The sequence below is a fragment of the Jaculus jaculus genome, chromosome 4 (assembly GCF_020740685.1).
Source record: "Jaculus jaculus isolate mJacJac1 chromosome 4, mJacJac1.mat.Y.cur, whole genome shotgun sequence".
Classification (NCBI taxonomy): domain Eukaryota; kingdom Metazoa; phylum Chordata; class Mammalia; order Rodentia; family Dipodidae; genus Jaculus; species Jaculus jaculus.
This window is the reverse complement of record NC_059105.1, coordinates 98,280,248-98,299,148: the sequence shown is the minus strand read 5'-3', so window position 1 is coordinate 98,299,148 and position 18,901 is coordinate 98,280,248. Positions and strand designations below refer to the sequence as shown.

General features: G+C 36.6%; 1 protein-coding gene across 1 annotated transcript in view; it reads left to right on the top strand.

Annotated features, from left to right (window-relative positions):
• The window catches only part of Kynu (kynureninase), a 139,326-nt gene that overhangs the window by 32,660 nt on the left and 87,765 nt on the right, over positions 1-18,901 (top strand). Inside the window, exon 4 of the mRNA XM_004651814.3 lies at positions 6,294-6,376. Within this exon, the coding sequence (XP_004651871.2) occupies positions 6,294-6,376 (83 nt within the window). The remainder of the gene's footprint in view (positions 1-6,293; positions 6,377-18,901) is intronic.

Here is an 18,901-nt window from a genome sequence, read left to right as displayed (position 1 = left end):
GTTCAGTTTTCCTCTGGACCTGGGACCTCCCAGTGCTGTTTTGCTTTTACTGGTTATGTAGACTTTTGGCTGCCCTTCAACCCTTCTCACTTCTCTCCTCCCAGGCTTGTACTCAAGCCAGGTCTCTTCCTTTCTTGTGAACGATGGAAGATTCTGGGTCAAAGCAAGCCATGTATTTTAAATTAGCATACACACTAATAGGTTTCATTATAACATTTTAAAACAAAATTTATCATTGTTGATCCTGCTCCTCTCTTCTACCCTATCTCTCTACATTTTTAGGCTCTTCTGCCACAAAAGTCCCCTTTCTGCCTTCATGCCACATGTGTTTTATTACCCTCCCCCATTTCCTTAATTTTCCCTCCCATGGACCCCTTTCTAGTTTCTTTATTTATAACCATATTCACATATCTCTGTCTCTCTCACACACACACACACACACGCATGCGCATACACACACACACACACACACACACACACACAATTAAAAGCTAGGATGCAAGGCTGGAGAGATGGCATAGTGTTTAAGGCATTTGGCTGCAAAGCCTAAGGACCCAGGTTAAATTCCCCAGTACCCATGTAAAACCAGATGCCCAAGGTGGCACATGCATCTGGAGTTCATTTGCAGCAGCTAGAAATGGCGCACCCATTATTTTTATTTCTCTTATTTTTTTGTCTCTGCTTACAAATAAATAAATAAAAGTACTAAAAACAAGCTAGGATCCAGGGCTAGACAGCGAGCATTGTGGTGAAGGCACATTCATGCAAAGCCAAAGGACTCAGGTTCCATTCCCCATGATCCAAATGCATGATCCAAATGCACAAGGTGGCACATATGTCTGGAGTTTGTTTGCAATTCCTGGAGGCTCTGTTGTGCCCATTCCCTATCTCTTTATCACTCTATCCCTCTCTCACAAGTAAATAAATAAAAATGAGGATTATGCAGTATCTGTCTGAGGTTGGGTTTACTTACTGACTATAATAATTTCAAAATCTATTCATTTTCCTATTGATGTAAATTCAATTTAATTTATTTAGAAACTTTTCTTGTGTATATGAACCATACTTTCCTTATCCATCCATCTATGCTGGTTCCATTGCCTTGCTCTTGTGCATAGAACATCAGTAAATATGGATGTAAAAGTATCTCTGTGGAAGGATAGTTCTTTGGGTATATGCCCAGGAGTATTATATCTGGGATATATGCTAGTTCTCTTTTAATTTTTTGAGAAAACTCCATACTGATTTCTATAGAGGCTGCACCAGTATACACGTCCACCTGCAGTGAATAAGGATTTTTCTTTCTCCCATCCTCTCTAGCATAGTTTTCATTTGTTTTCCTGATTGAGGTGAGAGGGAATCTCAAGGCAGTTTTAATTTTCCATTTCTCTGGTGACTAAGGATGTGAACACTTTAAAAAATATTCATTGACCATTTATGTTTCTTCTGAGTGTTGTTCATTACTGATTGGCAGTTTTGGTTTTCTCATTTCTATGACCTGACAAGAAGCAACCTAAGGAATAAAGAAGTTAAAAATGGCTTACAGTTTGAGGTTACAGTCCATTATGAGGGGAGAGCAGTGCAGCGGGAACTTGAGGCAGATGGCCACCTCCAGTGCCTCATGAGAAAGCAGAGAGTGACTGACAAATACTGTGCTCAGCTAGCTTTCTCTTTTTTATTCAGTTAAGGACTCTAGCTATGAAATAGTGCCATCTACAAATAATGAGTCTCCTACTTCAATGGGCATAAGATAATTCCACATAGGAATGTCCAGAACTTAATTTCCTACATGATGCTCGGTCCATGAAAGTTGACAATCAATATGAGCCAACACACAACATTCCTGAAGTACAGCTAAGAAAGATTTTCTCATATATTGCAAGGTGTGTGACTCTGCTGATAGTTTCCTTGGTTATGAAAGCTATACAGCTATGAAACAATAGTCCATCCTGCAGCTAGTTGCCTATTTGCAACAGAATTTTTTTTTATTATTATCAAAATTTTATTTGCAAGGAGAGAGAGAGAGACAGAGAGAGAGAGAGAGAGAGAGAGGGAGGGAGAGAGGAGACAGAGGGAGTATGGGCACGCCAGCCCTTTAGCCACTGCAAATGAATTCCAGATGTATATTCCCCCTTGTGCATCTGGCTAACATGGGTCCTGGGGAATGGAGCCTCAAACCAGGGTCCTTTGCCTTCAGAGGCAAGCACCTTAACTGTTAATCCATCTCCTCAACCCAAAAGAAATATTTTTTAAGTATCATTTTAACAATAACTTTTAAAAAGCCAGTGCACTTCCACCAAGCAAGATATCACTGTGGGACATAGATATCAAGATAAGCCATCCAGAGACTATAAAATCAGAACCTCTCTTTAGGTCATGAATATCATAGTTTTCCCCTTTATGGCCTCTTGTAGATATGATTCTTATCACACTTACATGCAACATAAACCATTTCTGATCATAATACAGCCTAATCTAATAATCTCTACGGCTACCATCTTTGATGCTAATGCTAGAGGGAAATCAAAAATAGAAGTACATTGAGAATTATGTTTAAGTGCTGAGCTTTTAAAGCTTAGAGATATTTTAGGACTTGCCAAGGTCTTTTCTTCCTGCTCTAACAAAATACCTGAGAATAGATAACTTATAAAGAAAAGCAATTTATTTTCTCCCAATTCTGCAGTATAAAGGCATTAGCAGGTTTGGTGTCTGCTGAAGGCTCTGCTCTCCTTTCAGGCACTGCCTCTTGCTGTGTAAATGGTGCAAGGATCTTGACTCTTATGACTTAAGCTGCTTCATAAGCACCTCACCTCTTCATACTGGCACTGTGAAGATTAAGCAAAAAATCTTATTAGGCATTAGAATATCCAAATTTTTTCTCTTCTGTAATTCCCAATTATTTCAGGGTGAATTGTAAAAATCAAGTTTGTTTAAGAGCTCTAACCTCTATAGTTGTTTGAAAATCATTATTGTTATACTGCCTTCATTTTCATCTGAGATTTCTAAAGTTGATTAATAACATTTTGAGCAGTATAGGAATATATGGCTTTACAAAATGAAATCATGTAGATAATTTCAGTGTATTGAAATAAAAATCTTTTATAGTAATTAGACATTTGATATATAACAATTATGAAACAAAGGTAGGCATGGTAACACATACCTTTAATGATAACTCTCAGGAGGCTGAGTTAGAAGAATTGTGAATTTAAGGTCAGCCTGGGCTATATAGCATGACTTTGTTTCAAAAAAGTTTGATAATAATATGATGCAATAATATACTTCAACCATATGGGTACATGGGAAAGGGTAGGCTATAAGGGATTTGAAGAAAATATTTTATGTTGAATATCTACCAATAGCATAGGTAATTTAGGAGAATTATACAGTTTAATAGTCATAATGTGAAGTTCAGCAAGAAGGCAGAGTAGTATCAACATGTAAGAACATATTCTAAATTGGGAAATAGAAATTATACCCAAAAGCAGAACTACAATATTTTAAGTTAATAGCATTGTCTCACCTTCTCAATAAATGACTTTTTTTTTCCTCTTGTTCATAGGTGTCTTCTTAGGGACTTTTGTGAGGAGAGTAACTATTTCAGTAGAACTACTGAAAGAGGAAAGCAGCCTGCTGAATTTCATGTCAGGAACAAAGCAATGCCTTATGCAGCAGTGTGTGTGCCAAGAGGGAGAGCATTGATGATGCAGACAGAGACGTACAGAGCAGAAAGGACCTCCAGTAGTATCATTCAATTATGCATTTCTTCCTTTAAAGAAAAAGGGAGCCCATGCATATGAAAGTGAAGATTTTCCGCAGCTCGGTTAGCTAGCCTTCAATTGAGTGTGGAAAAAAGTTGAAATATCATTAAGGAAGACTGGAAATTTATTTATTTACTTATTGGGGAAGCTTTCTAAAAGTATAGCCACTTTTCATTTTGTAGGATGGTTAAAATATGGCCCTATTTTAAAGAGGATCCAAGTTTCTATTAACTTCCTAATTAGATTTTATATCCTGCAATCTAGTTTCATGAGCAAATACTGCTCATAGACATCTCACAAAACACCTCAGTCAGGGCAGTGATTCATGCTGCAGTAATGAGTTAACTGAGTTAACTCTTCATGTTTTTGTTTTTTTTTTTTCTTTCCCAACATTGGTAAAGTCTGCAGCAATGCTAAGACTTTTCAACAGCTTTGGATGCTAGCATTTTTCTTAGTTCTAATACATATGTTTATAACTGCACTTTAATCTGCATCAACTCTTCCTAATGACAGGCCACTTTACTTTGGGTTTATTTGGATAACACTTTCTAAATACATTTCACTACCCGGGGCTAGTAGGCTGACAAAATGAGGAAACAGACTTGGTGTGTGATATTTTAAAGGGAAAGAGTTGCCAAAAGCATTACAGGAAGAAACATATCCTTAAAGATTATTACTGTGGTGTCTACCAGAGTGAGAAGTAGGTGGCATAATATTCTAAGATATAAATTCTCTGAGGCAGAACATAGAATTTTACTACCTAAATGTAATAAGATGTATTGTGCTATCAGCAAAGGCCATGGAGCTCTGTGTGATTAAAATAAAAAAGGATCCAAGTATCTGCTTTTAACTACCATTTAATGATAATGATTTTTGTCTTTAGCATTTATATTGAGAGTCAAGAAAGAGGCAAGCTGCAGGCTATCTAATAACAACATGAATAATAATAACTAGAGTTCGCTCTTTGTGTCCCCTCCTTAAGTCTATGTTTATTCCCACACAAAGTCTCATTGCTTCTTTCATCTTACTTTATATGGTAATGGAAATATTAGTTTAAAATTTGTGCTCTGCACCACATGCTGATGAAGGAGGATTTTAGCATTAGATTTACACTAGGAAAGATGAGTCAGCAAAAGGGTACTTATACATCCATCTCTTCTTGTACGTTACCTTATTTATTTTCCCTAGTAATGTTTTAACGTACTTATTGTCACCTATTTCACTTTCACAAATGTGGAGAATTAGTCCCTATTCAAATATTTGTGGTCTCCTAGCAGTAGAGACCTACAGTTGGCTCATCTTAGAATCTGATAGAAGCTAATTGTTAAGCATTCAGAATCTTTTTTAGTAGCATTGAATTGGCTTGGATCAGAGTATTAGTGTTCTGAAAAAGAAACACAGACTGAACAGCAGGCCGCAGTTCCTTCAATCCCCACACCCCTATGACAGCATGTCCCATATCAGCACTGCCAGATGACTCACTTTCAGTGAGTAGATTTATAGCCAGATATCCATTAGATAAAAAGAACATGCTTGATCCTTTGTTTCTAGTCTACACTATTTGGATTATGAAGAATCAAGTTCAGAGCTGCTAAAACCACACATATATAACAACACTCCACACTTCTCCATGTACCTTGATTTAATTTCTTTCATATTATTCAAGAGTATTAGTCTTCCTCATTTGACAAAAACTTCTAAAGTCTGAAATATATTTTGTATTTTCTTATGCCTCCTGGGATATTTACTAGAATAATAAAATTACATTGGAACATGATTAATCAATTACTACAATGCAGGTCAAGGCATAGTGAAAAATTGCTACTAAACTTTATTATTTGCATACAATTTTATCATGAGCATAGTCATTTTATATACTTCTATTTCATTGACAGATTGTAGCTATACTTTAAAATTCAATTTGCAGTTACTTTGGTTTCCAGCTCCCAAAAATATATGTATGATCTAATACCAATGCTACTTGTATGCAACAAATAGAGTGATGCAATCATCTTCAGAATATCAAACCAAAAAAATTAAATAAATGGCAAGACAGTAAAATATTGGTTTTAAAATAGTATCCTTGGATGTAATGATTTCAATATTATTTGTTGCTTTACTACTCACTATTACCACCTACCTGACAACTAAAACAATTGATTGTGACTCATGGTTTACGGATACAGCCCATCATAGCAGGGAATACATACAGTGGAGTTCAGGTAGCAGGTACACAAGGCTGCTTCCTTACAGTTCAGAAGATTAGGTCCATGAGATAGGATAGGAAGTGGAACCAGAGTTAAACCTCCAGTTCTATCCCAGCGACTCAATTTCTCCAACTAGACCCACAACCTATCAAACCAGTGCCATCAGTTTGGGACCATGTGCTCAAACACATGTGGAGGGCACTATATATCCATACATACCATAACTTCTAGAAACATCATACTTCTAAAGTGGATATTTGAAAAAGAAGATTGCACACTTACACACACACAACTAAGAAATGTTTATGTCCTTTATCAATTTCAGGGGAGCCTATGGTCATGAGGTTGGAAAACGTCCTTGGATTACTGGGGATGAAAGTATTGTAGGCCTTATGACAGACATTGTAGGTAAGTACAAAATACAGTGATTTTTTCCAAAAAATTCATCAAGTTATCACTTAACTATCAATCTAAGTAATGAAGTCAAATGTTATTAGATAATATCTAGATTTTCTATTGTAAGCCATGAAATGTAAGTAAACCTTTATATGCTTTTTCATTCAAACACTATTATGAGAAATAGTAAACAGATTATTTAATACAAAAATGGATACCAGATTCAGTTAAAAATAATTGGTCATTTTTCCATGTACTTTTTATTTATTTGTTTGCTTGCTTATTTATTTATATTGTAGTACTGGGGAAGGAACCCAAGGCTTTGCTTATAATAGGAAAGAGCTGTACCATGAGCTAATCCATAGCCTTTTGGGTATTTTGTGTGTTTGTTTTCTGAATCAGATTTCTATGTCAGCTAGGTTTTACATGCACTCATCATTCTCTTAGTTTAGCCTCTGAGTGCTGGGATTAGAGGCACAGTATCACATGCTTAACCTCATATGTACTTTTAAACAATATTTCATTCACTTATATGAGAGAAATAAAAATAGGCAGATAGAAAGAGAAATAATGGGTATGCCAGGACATCTAACCATTGAAAACAAACTCCAGATGCATGTGCCACCTTGTACATCTGTTGTTATGTAGGTACTGTGGAATCAAGCTTGGTGATACAGGAATTTTGGGTTACTTATATAGCAATACAACAATAATTTGGGGTGTTCCAAGATCCTTCTATGAATTCGAAGAATGAAATCCCTGGACCAGAAGATGAGATTCAGAAAGTTTTTATTACAGCTTAAAGCTTTAGGAGGACAAAGAGAAGGGGGCTTAAGCCTGGATCCTAAGAAAAGGAAGTGAGGTGGAGCTCTTGTCAGAGAGGCAAGAAGAGGTTTAAGAAGACCCATGAATGAAAAGGGTAGAGGTCTTGCCCAGAGGCAAGAGGGGTTTGAGAAGCCCACCTTGAGACTCAGATATGTTTTTTTTGTTTTTTTGTTTTTTGTTTTTTTATGGGAGTGGCTGTGTGAGGAAGACCAGGTCAGCAGGTACTGTTGATTTTACAGCTTGCCCATAATCCTAGGTAAGGATCAGTTTCTGTCCTCTAGGAAGGGTGGAAGCTTAATCTAGAGTTCTTTCTTGTAGGATGTAACATCCAGGTTGCTACAAGCCTAGTGACATTTTCCACTTTTAGTCAAGGAATAAAAATACCATTCGCTTTTGGGGCTCTGACTGCCGAATTGATTTCTGTCTCCTGTCATCAGGTCCTTAGGCTTTGCAGGCAAGTACTTTAACTGCTGAGCCATCTTTCCAGCCCCTTACTTTTAAACTGACAGGTATTGTGTTTCCTGAGTAACATGTGCATTTTGTTAATTATAATTCATATTTCATAAAATATAAACAAATTTTCTATGATGTCATTACAAGATAAACAGAAATTTTCATTGATATGATTACCTTTAAGCATTAAACATATTTTGCCTCATCTCAGTTTAATCCTTGGTAATCTTTTTAAATTTAAACTGAGCTAGAAACCGAACTTAAAGTGGAAGGATGCTGAGTTAGAGGCCAGCCTAGGCTCTGTGGTGAAATCCTATGTTAAAATAAACTGACTAGCTTAGGTAGATTATCTTATTTATAAAAACACTTAGCACACCTATACATATATATACATATACAGTTATTATGTGGGTGTAATTTATTTTCTAAAGTAAGTTATATACCCTATTGGTAGATTTCATGATAGTTTTGCATAGTTGATTGTTATCTTTAACATCATAGACTTTAATATCTAGCATAGATTAAAATCTCATGTAATATTTAGAATATGAATCAAAAATATTATTAGCCAAAGGTGGTGGCTCACAGCTTTAATCCCAGCACTTGGGAGGTGGAGGTAGGAGGATTGCTGTGAGTTTGAGGCCACCCTGAGACTCCATAGTGAATTCCATGTCAGCCAGGGCTAGAGTGAGACACTACCTCAATATATATATATATATATATATATATATATGTATATATATAATTTGGTGGGTTGGAGAGATGGCTTAGCAGTTAAGGTGCTTGCCTGGGAAGCCTAAGGACCCGGGTTTGATTCCCCAGTACCCGCTTAAGCCAGAGGCACAAGGTGGCATATGCATCTGGAGTTCATTTACAGTGGCCAAAGGCTCTCTCTCTATTTGTCTCATTCTCTGTCCTTCTCAAATAAATAAATATGTTTTTTAAAAATATATTATTTTGTGATCCAGTTGGAATAACGCTATGTGAATGAAACTGGTCAGTGTGCTTAGGGAAACTCCAAGTTTTAAAATGCTTTTTAAGGGTTGGATAGATGGCTCCAAGGTTAAGGTGCTTGACTGTAAGCCTAAAACCCAGGTTTGATTTCCCAGTACCCATGTAAAGCTAGCTGCACAAAGTGATGCAAGTATCTGGAGTTGTTTGCAGAGGCTGGCAGCCCCCTGGCATGCCCATTCTCCCTATCTGTCTCTTTTCTTTCTGTCTCTCTCTCTGCTTGAAAATGAATAAAAAAATACACAAATAAGTAAAATACTTTTAAAAACTCAGAATAAAATGCTTTTTTACTAATTCCATTTCCAAATCAACAAGTATAAAAATATCATTACTGCTTTTTTCATTTCATTATTGGTCATTAATTCAGAGATCAAATCAACATAAATGACAAGAGGAATTAGTTTAAGGAAAGTAAGATTTATATGCAGAATAATTGTGGAAGCCAGGCATGGTGGTGCTCCCCTATAATCCCAGCACTCAGGAGGTTGAGGTAGGAAGATCACAGAGAGTTGGAGTCCACCTTGAGACTACATAGTAAATTCCAGGTCAGCCTGGGCTAGAATGAGATCCTACTTCAAAATAACAACAACATAATTTTGGTAAGTCATTAAAACCTAGGAAGTATCTCTATATCTAGGAAATTTTATTATAACAAATTTTTGCATGTTTGTATGTATGCACATATATATTCTGAGTGTGTATTTGTGTGTGCTGTATGAGTGTGCATATTCCCTTTCTGCACTGCTTGGGTTTGCCTGAGGTGGGGTATGCTCACCTGGGGAGGTCTGAGTGGATTGAGGTGTTCTCCATCACTCTTCTACTTGTTCTTATTTGAACTGAAATCATCTACCTTTCTGAACTTTCTGATTTTTTTCTTTTGAAAGCTCAGGTGCTTCTCCTGTCTGCTTCCCATGGGGACTGTTACAGTCCCATGTGCACATACCCAACTATTTGTGTGGCTCTAGTGCTTTCTCAGTCCTCTACAAGCCCCCACACTTCTTGGGAAATGCTTCTCAATACTGAACCATCTCTCTAACACTCAAAAACTCATTATAGGGGCTGAAGAGATGGGTTAGCAGTCAAGGTGCTTGCTGGCAAAGCCAAAGGACCAAGATTAGATTCCACAGTACCCACATGAAGCCAGGTGTATGAGGTGGTACATGGATCTCTACCTCTTTCTATCTCTCTCAAATATATAAATAAAATATTTTGGTTATGTTTAAACTCATTATTGAAACCTCTCTGAATATCAAGACTGGTAGGCACTGAGGAAGAGATGATGAGTAAAAATAAGGTCTTATTCTCATAAAACTGCCAGAAATGGGAAATACAAAACTAAACAAAAGTTAATATCCATGAAGAAAGTAAAATGAAAACAAGCATCAAACTTATCATTGTGTCTCAAGCTATAATAGAAGGCATTGAGGGAGGATTGAATATGTGCCTGGAATTATTTTTCACTTTAAATTTCACAAACAAGTTCATTAAGGAACTGGAAAAAAAATATGTAAACCTTCAAGAGAAAAAATGTAGAGAAAGGAATGTTATCCATGCCAACTTAGGAGTTGGTTAGCAGAAAAACAATTGGCAGTTGCTTTCATCAAAATAAGTATCCTGGGAAACCTTTTCCCTAGAGTAATGCAAACATATGTCTTCTCCCAGACAAAAGGACAATTAAACCAAAATAAATTTGATGAACCAATGAGTTTATTGGGGTTACTTACAGAGAAGGGTGAGGAGTTGTCTCCAGATCCACTAGATGACACAAACTCAGCTGTACCATGAGAAGTACCATCCCTTCCTGAATGATGGATGACCTCCTAATGTCTGCCTCTATTCAAAATCAGTTGCATCACCTGAAATTGCATCTCTGGAGCATTCCACACCACTTCTAGGCAGCACCTTAGGAAAGAGCCTCTCGCTCAAAGCACATGTTACTCTTTATATAGCCTTATGGCCAGTTCTTGGAACCCTTTCCCAGACTTGTTGACTTCCTGAGTCTCTAGAACTTCCTTCCTGTTCTTCTCCCAGGAAGGGATGTTTCAGTTTGTAACTAACATAACCTTGGGGAGTGGATGTGTGACCTTTAAGATTCAGGTCTCCCAGACTTGACTTCCTGAATCCCCAGAGCCTCCATTCTTCAATTTGGAGGAATCTACTACACAGCAATAATAAATACTAACCAAATCCTAACCGTTCAATGTCAAAAAAGAAAAAGGGAAAAAAAATACTGCAACACCATGCTGATCTTTTACAAGCTTTGAAGTAGCTTAATAAGCATCAGAAGAAGTGTGGGTGAAGATAGGAACAAAACAACAGAAAGGGAGATTGAAAGACTATCTTAAAAGACCAGATCCCTTTGCCACTGTGAACTACTAGGTGTCTTTTGCCATACCAGACTCCAGCAAGGTGACAGGGAATTAGTCTCTGAAGAAGGATGAGAGTTCTATGGAGAACAAGTATCCCATGTTAAGAAGCTCTGATTTGATTACTCCTGCTTCTCATTTTCCTCACTTGGCCTTTCTTTCTGCATAGAATGACAAGGAGACCAGCAAAACTTCTCCAGTCTCCCTTCCTGATATAATAAGAACACAAGTTATATTTGATTAGGGCCTTGCCCTTATGACCTCTGTGATGGTATGAATTTAAAATGTCTCCCATATGCTTATGTATTTGCGCCCTAGCTGAAAGCTCTGATTAGGATATTTCTAGAACCTTCCAGAGGTGAAGGCTTGCTGGAGGTAGTAAGACACTAGGGGAAAGCCTTAACATTTTGTAGCCTGGCCCCACTTCATGTTTGTCCTCAACTTCCTTAATGGATGCAGTGTGCCACCCAACCTCCTGCCCCTACTGACATGCCTGCCTTGCCATGACATAATGTATCTCCTCAAATCAATATGTCAGATAAATCCTTTCCTTCCTTAGCATGCTTCCTGTCATGTACGTGTTCACAGCAATGAGTAAAGTAAGTAATACATCCTCATTTAATCTTAACTACCAATGTATAGGGGCAGTTTCAAACTCCACTGGGGATGAGGGCTTCAACACACACATTTGAGGAGACATAATCAATCCATAATTCATCCAAATAAACATGCTCATAATTGCAGCCAAAACTAATGAAAAAGGATACCATGTATTTTTGTTTGATGTGCTTTTAATCTACAGGATTTGATAAGGATAAGAGTTCCCAACAAAGTGACTCAATGGGTCCACCTTACAGCAAATTCCACCACATGGGCAAAACCACATCGATGCTTATTAAACCTAGATTATAATTGCATTTTAAGTTTTAAAACATATTAATTTGTTATCTATTTAAGAAACATGAATCCCTTGGTAAAAACAGTTGCAAGGGCTGGAGAGATGGCTTAACAGTGAAGGTGTTTGCTTTCTCTGCCAAGCCTAAGAGTCCAGGTTCAATTCCCCAGTATCCACATAATCCAGATGCTCAAGGTGGCACATGTATCTGGAGTTTGTTTGCAGTGGCTAGAGGCATTGGAGTGACAATTCTTTATGTACCTCTTTCTCTCTAGCATAAATAAATAAATAAATAATAAAAACAATTACAATCAAAATTAAACTCTATTTTATATAACTTATTATTGAGTATCCATTGTACAAATTTCTATTGATTTTATGGAGTCCAAATATTAAAGTAACAGATTGAGGACACTGAAAATACCCACTACTCTAACACAGAGAAATTATAGCAAAAATGAAAATGTCTACATAGGGTCAGGCATAGTAGCATATGCCTTTAATTCCAGTACTAGGGAGGCAGAGGTAGGAGGATTTCTGTGAGCTCCAGGTGACCCTGAGACTACATGATGAATTTCAGGTCAGCCTGGACTACAGAAAGACCCTATCTCAAAAAAATTTAAAGTTATAGTCTGCATAGTCCAAAATTATAGACATTTGTTCAAGAGAAAAGAGGTCAGAAGTTTGGAAGAGCAGTGTTTGGGGTGCATGATTGATTTAAGGGCATTCAATTCTGGATTCCAGAACTGGATTTCAGGGCCGCAATTTTTGACATGGAGGCTCAGGAAAAGCCCAAAGTGAACAACTCCTGACCAACAGCAGGTCCTATGGATAGCCTTATGCTTGATCCAACTGTCAGAATACCTGGGAGAATGGATGATGGGGAAGGAAGTTCCTGTCTGAGCCTTCTGGGTTGAAAGAATTCATGGTGTGCTGAGCAGTTGTTTCATAAAACCTTCATGCAAGTACAATTCTTAAATCAATTAAATCAATTCTTAAATCATTACAAAAATTGTAACATGGGGCTGGAGAGAAAGATGTCTTAGTGGTTAAGGCACTTGCCTGCGAAGCCTAAGGCTTCATGTCTGCATCCTCAGATCCCATGTTATCCAGACACACGAGGTGGTGCAAGTACTCAAGGTCTCACATGTGCACAATGTGGTGCAGTGTCTGGAGTTCAATTATAGTGGCTGCAAGTCTTGGCAGGCCAATTCTCTCTTTGTTTCTCTTGGTAAAAAAAAAGGTCACTCTTTTGGGCTTCCCGCAACAAAAAAATTCTCACATGTAAGTCAATATCTAAAGGCAAAATGTTGAATTAGGTTAACCTGAAAATGTATGTTTTCCTTAACAGTGGAGTGTGTGTGTGTGTGTGTGTGTGTGCGCACACACATGCATGTGGGTGGGTGGTTGATATATGTGTGTTTCTTCCTATGTGGAAGGTTATTTTTGAATATCAACTCAATTCCAATCAACTTATTTGGTACTCAATATCTATCATCCTTTAAAGATGTTAGCATATTTATATACAGGCTAGTGAAGTCATAAGATGATATGATTCAGTGATATTTATTTATGGAGCCAATAAACCCTAAACAAATTTTCTTTTGAGCATCTAAAATTTTATAGCTCTATTAAAGCTCATTAAATGTGAAAGTCCTCTTTTTGCCCAATAAATACTTGTATGTCACATAAAGAGTACTGTATTTCAAAGCATCTCCATTCATCCCTTTTACTAAGAAAAAAAAAGAAAGAGAAATGAACACAAATATTCAGCTTGTTTAGAAACACGAAATAATTAAAACAAGGTCTATTTTACTTCAAAGGAAGAATATTTACGGGTTTTGTCTTTCTTTCAAACACCATGAAAACCACATGATTCATATTCAAATGTGTCTCAGTAGAAAACACTTTGGGTACTGGAACTATATGGTGAACCACTTGTTGCAGTTTCTCATTTCTGGACAAACAGCCAACCAGAAGCTGCTTATGGGGGAAAAGGGTTTATTTCAGGTGTACAGAATCCAGGGAAAATAGCATCAACGGCAGAAGAATCAGGTTCACTTCCATAAATGCGGAGCAGAGAGGCACCTTCTCTGAGCATATCACCCTCCCAGCATGTAGATCTGCTGGCCAGTTCAAGACCTGCCAAACCTCATTGCTAGGGGTTTGCTACAATTCAGCCCCATGCCCTCCCACCTGAGAGGAGGTAGGAAAGGGCACAAGTTCTAACTATCTGTCTTCTTGGTCTCTGGTTACTTCACTTATGTCACATAATAACAGAAACCAAGGGGTTATCTTAAAGAGCTGGTTGGAAATAACAAAAGCCACTCCTGTCATTTAGGAAAAATATCTTTGGGTTTTCAGAATTATGTACCAAGAAATGGCAACAGAGACTGAATATTTGTTTTTTTTTTTGTTGTTGTTGGTGGTGGTGGTGGTGGTGTTGTTGTTGTTTTGTTTTTTCGAGGTAGGGTCTCACTCTAGTCCAGGCTGACCTGGAATTCACTATGTAGTCTCAGGGTGGCCTTGAACTCACAGTGATCCTCCTATCTCTGCCTCACCAGTACTGGGATTGAAGGCGTGTGCCACCATGCCCGGCTCAAGACTGAATATTTGTTATGCCACACACATAGGACTAATTTCACATCGTATCTTTTCCTGTAAATATTGTAATAGTTAAATTTGAGATGATTTGGGCTGGAGAGATGGCTTAGCAGTTAAGCGCTTGCCTGTGAAGCCTAAGGACCCCGGTTTGAGCCAGATGCACAAGGGGGCGCATGCGTCTGGAGTTCATTTGCAGAGGCTGGAAGCCCTGGCGCGCCCATTCTCTCTCTCTCCCTCTATCTGTCTTTCTCTCTGTGTCTGTTGCTCTCAAATAAGTAAATTAAAAATTAGAAAAAAATTTTGAGATGATTTAGTCAAAAATATAAAGAAGAATATAAAAGATCATTTTTGACATGACAAAACTTGAATATGGGCATATGAAATTCAATAGTATATTTTTAATTTCTGAAAGAGTCAAATCTTATATGACACAATGAATGATTATTTTTGTTAACTACTTGGCTTTGCTTCACAATTCATAACTTAACATGCGAATACCTAGTATTTTTTTATTGGCTCAAGATAATAAACTGAGAGCGTCTGCTGAAATGAGTTATAAGCAAAATTATAATAGCTTGATTGTTTGCAATTTCAGTAAATATTATCTTCTAAATTCCCTTAATTACAAAGTTGAACATAGTAGATAAATTATCCTCATTCTAAATTTTAAAAATGCAATTCGCTGATTACTTTAGTCAAATCATCATTTTGGGAAGATTTTTGAATATGTGTCACAGGAGGAAATTATAATGTATGGGTGTTAATTGGTTTTAATTTTATTCTATAATAGGAAAACATTTCCATAAATAGAAAGAGTTCCTATGAGTTAAGGAGAAAAAGATAATTTTTTTAGACGGAACAGGACCAACAAAAAAATAAATAAATAAAAAGAAAGAAATGGATCTTTATTTCAAAATTTCTTACCTTGCAGACTGGGTAAAAGTGATAAACTGGTTAGCATTGTTTTGTGGGTTCCCCATTCTGTGAAAGATGGAGTGTCAGACAAGCAGCTTAGTTTCATCTTGGTGACCTGGAATGTGAGATCAGTGATTCCCATTGTGGCTTCTAAAGTATTTTGTTGGGACCTTAGTGCAGGTCTGTGCAAATCAATCATGTCTTGAAATTTTTATTTAGCAGTTAAGTTCATGTTTCTTCTCACAAACACCATGTGGCTTCTCTTTTTTATTTGATTATTAGGAAGTCTAAGTAAAAAAAAAAAAAAGTTGATTATGTTTAAAATAACAAACTTCTAATATTCCTAACATTCTTCTAATAACAAACATCCACATTTGCACATAATGTACTATATCACTGTGGGTGGAGGGTGAGTGTGTGTGTGTGTGTGTGTGTGTGTGTGTGTGTGTGTGCTGATAATGATAGAATTCAAGGCCTTATGCATTCTGCACACTCTCCCATGGAACATCACACCAGTTCCTCTGCTACTTTTGTCATTCTTTCATATATTATGATATAAGAAAGTGCTTTAGAATAAAATGGGGTTTAAAAGTATAAAATGATTAAAATAATTGTGTGTTATGTAATATAAAGTGTAGCAAACAAAATTCAAACATATTTCTCCTACTTACCAGATATTCTAAATTTGTCATAAGCAAAAAGACATGCTGTAATTTGGGTCATAATTGAATCTCCTTGATACTTAAAATGATAGCTTTCATGTGATCTCAGTATTATTCAAAGAGAAGTAGCAAGACCATGAAAATTACTGTGTATACAAATTGAAAAAGTTAGATTGGATAGAAAAGAGATACTGACTAGCCATATTTATTCTGACATAGAAAATGATTTCAATTTCAGATATGATGAAAATCTATTAATAAAATATTTTATGTAGAGCCAACAATTTCACAAAACATGGAATAATGTTATTCCCTATAATTAGTGCCATGTTATAAAGATGCTAGAAATAGAAATGCTGAACAGTATTGTTAGTATTATTATTAAGCCTACTTCTCCCTGGGTACATAAAAGTCACAAAGGGCCAGATACATGCATCTGGGCTTATAAAAATATAATATGAACATAAATTTGTTTTATGAATCTTGTTGAATATGAGAGAAGTACTAATTCCTGGAAGACCTGCCCACAGTCTCAGACCTTCTTGCATATGTTGCCATTGCTACACAGAAATTTGCTACTGGAAAATTATGATGGAATGTTCCTGATGACAAACCTGGATAGCAAATCCATGATTTCATTTGCTGCTGAAAAATAAAGCACAAATAATATGATATGGTAGTTAGAAGACTTAAATGAATCCTCTTATCAAACAGTACTGTCAATTTTCAAAAAATCAAAATTTATAGTATTAAAATGACATAGATCGAAGTTGGATTTGTACCTGGGTCCCCTATATTTGACTTAGAAGTCATGTCTTGTAAATAATGCTTCCAAATGTAATTCTGAACAAACATAAGTTTTTATTGTGCAAACATGTGTAAGGTATGTATGAATACTATGTATAGTGTATCTTTTGTATGTAGTGAGTATTTATGTGAAGACTAGAGGAGAATATCAGGTGTATGTGTATCTTCCACATAGTTTTCTTGAGACAAAGACACTGAACCTGGGGCTGCCATGTTTGGTTAGTTGCCATTCCCAGCTTTTTGTTGGTAATCAAATTCAGGTCCCCTTTCCTTCCTTCCTTCCTTCCTTCCTTCCTTCCTTCCTTCCTTCCTTCCTTCCTTCCTTCCTTCCTTCCTTCCTTCCTTCCTTCCTTTCTTTCTTTCTTTCTTTCTTTCTTTCTTCTTTCTTTCCTTCTTTCTTTCTTTCTTTCTTTCTTTCTTTCTTTCTTTCTTTCTTTCTTTCTTTCTTTCTTTTCTTGTTTTTTTGAGGTAAGGTCTCACTCTAGCTCAGTCTGACCTGGAACTCACTGGTAGTTTCAGAGTATCATTGAACTGAGGGTGATTCTCCTATCTCTGCCTCCCCAGTGCTGGGATTAAAGGCATGTACCACAATGCCCAACTAGGTCCTCATTATTGTGTAGCAAACAGTCTTACCTGCTGAGCCATCTTTCTAGCCCAAAAAGATTAGTATTATTTCTTTTTGAAGATCTAGTAGAAAATACCTGTATTAAAGGAAACTTGCACCTGGTTGTAAAAAACCCCACTTACCTGCAAGTCTCCTGCAGGCAGAAACCAGGGAACAGAGATAAACTCTCACCTGCTCTGCAAGATACTGATGAACTTGACCATTACTGGAGCAAGACTTACAAGGAATTTGTGACTCTTTATGATAAAACTGTGCAGCTGCTTGCTTAATACTGCATATTCGTCTGTAGTTCTTGCTTGCTTTGGCTATAGATTAAAAGTATAAAAATCCCTGAATGCCTAAGCCTGGGCTGGAGCCATAATGAAGAGATTTGGGTGTCAACCTGCTAAAGTGAAAAAAGCTTCCTCTCCTCTGTCAGAAGGGCTGTGAATCTCAATCTCTCCAGGAATTTCTGCAACAAAGATACTTTGGGTTAGTTCTTTGGTTTGGAGGTGCATTTCCACATTCATATAATGAAGAACATCAGTGTATATTCCTAACTTGTAGCTATGAAGTCTGCATAAGGTAGTGCAAGGCAGTATTGCAATTAATTAATCTTCAGGTTTTTCAGAAGCAAAAAGTGCTATTGAATAAAATGAAATAAACAGAGTAATCAAACAGGAAACTGCATTAGCCAGAGCCCTGTTTCACCTCTAGCTCTGATGAAGTGATATAGATTGTGACATTTATGCTGTCAGTCACAGACGATCTTCAAAAATAATGATCTTAAAAAATAATAATAATGATTTTATCAAATTTTCTTAAACTTTCTGGAGGTGTATAAACAACTTTATCCCTAAATACCTTTTTTTCACTTAGTACAAACTTAATTCTAAGGTGGTCTTAGGATAAAGAACTGAACTATGAGAAGCAACCTGAAAAAAATTTTTGGTTAACTTAAAGATATATTTTCTTCTGAAATATTGTTAATATTGAAATGTCTTAAAAGAACCAGGTTGTTTTCAAGTACAATTTGAACCCAGAGAAAGAGGTCAATTGGGGAAATTCTCTTTTGAAAATAAACTATAATTCAGTTCAATTGGTAGTGCTTTGATGTTAAGAATATTTGATTCTTCAGTGCTTTTAGGTTAAATTATCAGTAAACAGTTCAATTAATATTTTAAAACTAATACTCACGTCATTCCTAGGTATACCCAAATATGTGTACATGCATGCTAAATAGATTGATCTTGTCCTTGGACAAGGTTCAATAGTAGTTGACAAGAGCATTTGGGGAAGTGTTTAGATGAATTTGACTTAAACTCATTAGGTTGTGATAGTTATGGGTAGGTGATTAACCAGCAAGAGTATATTAACAAAGAATGGGTCCAAGAA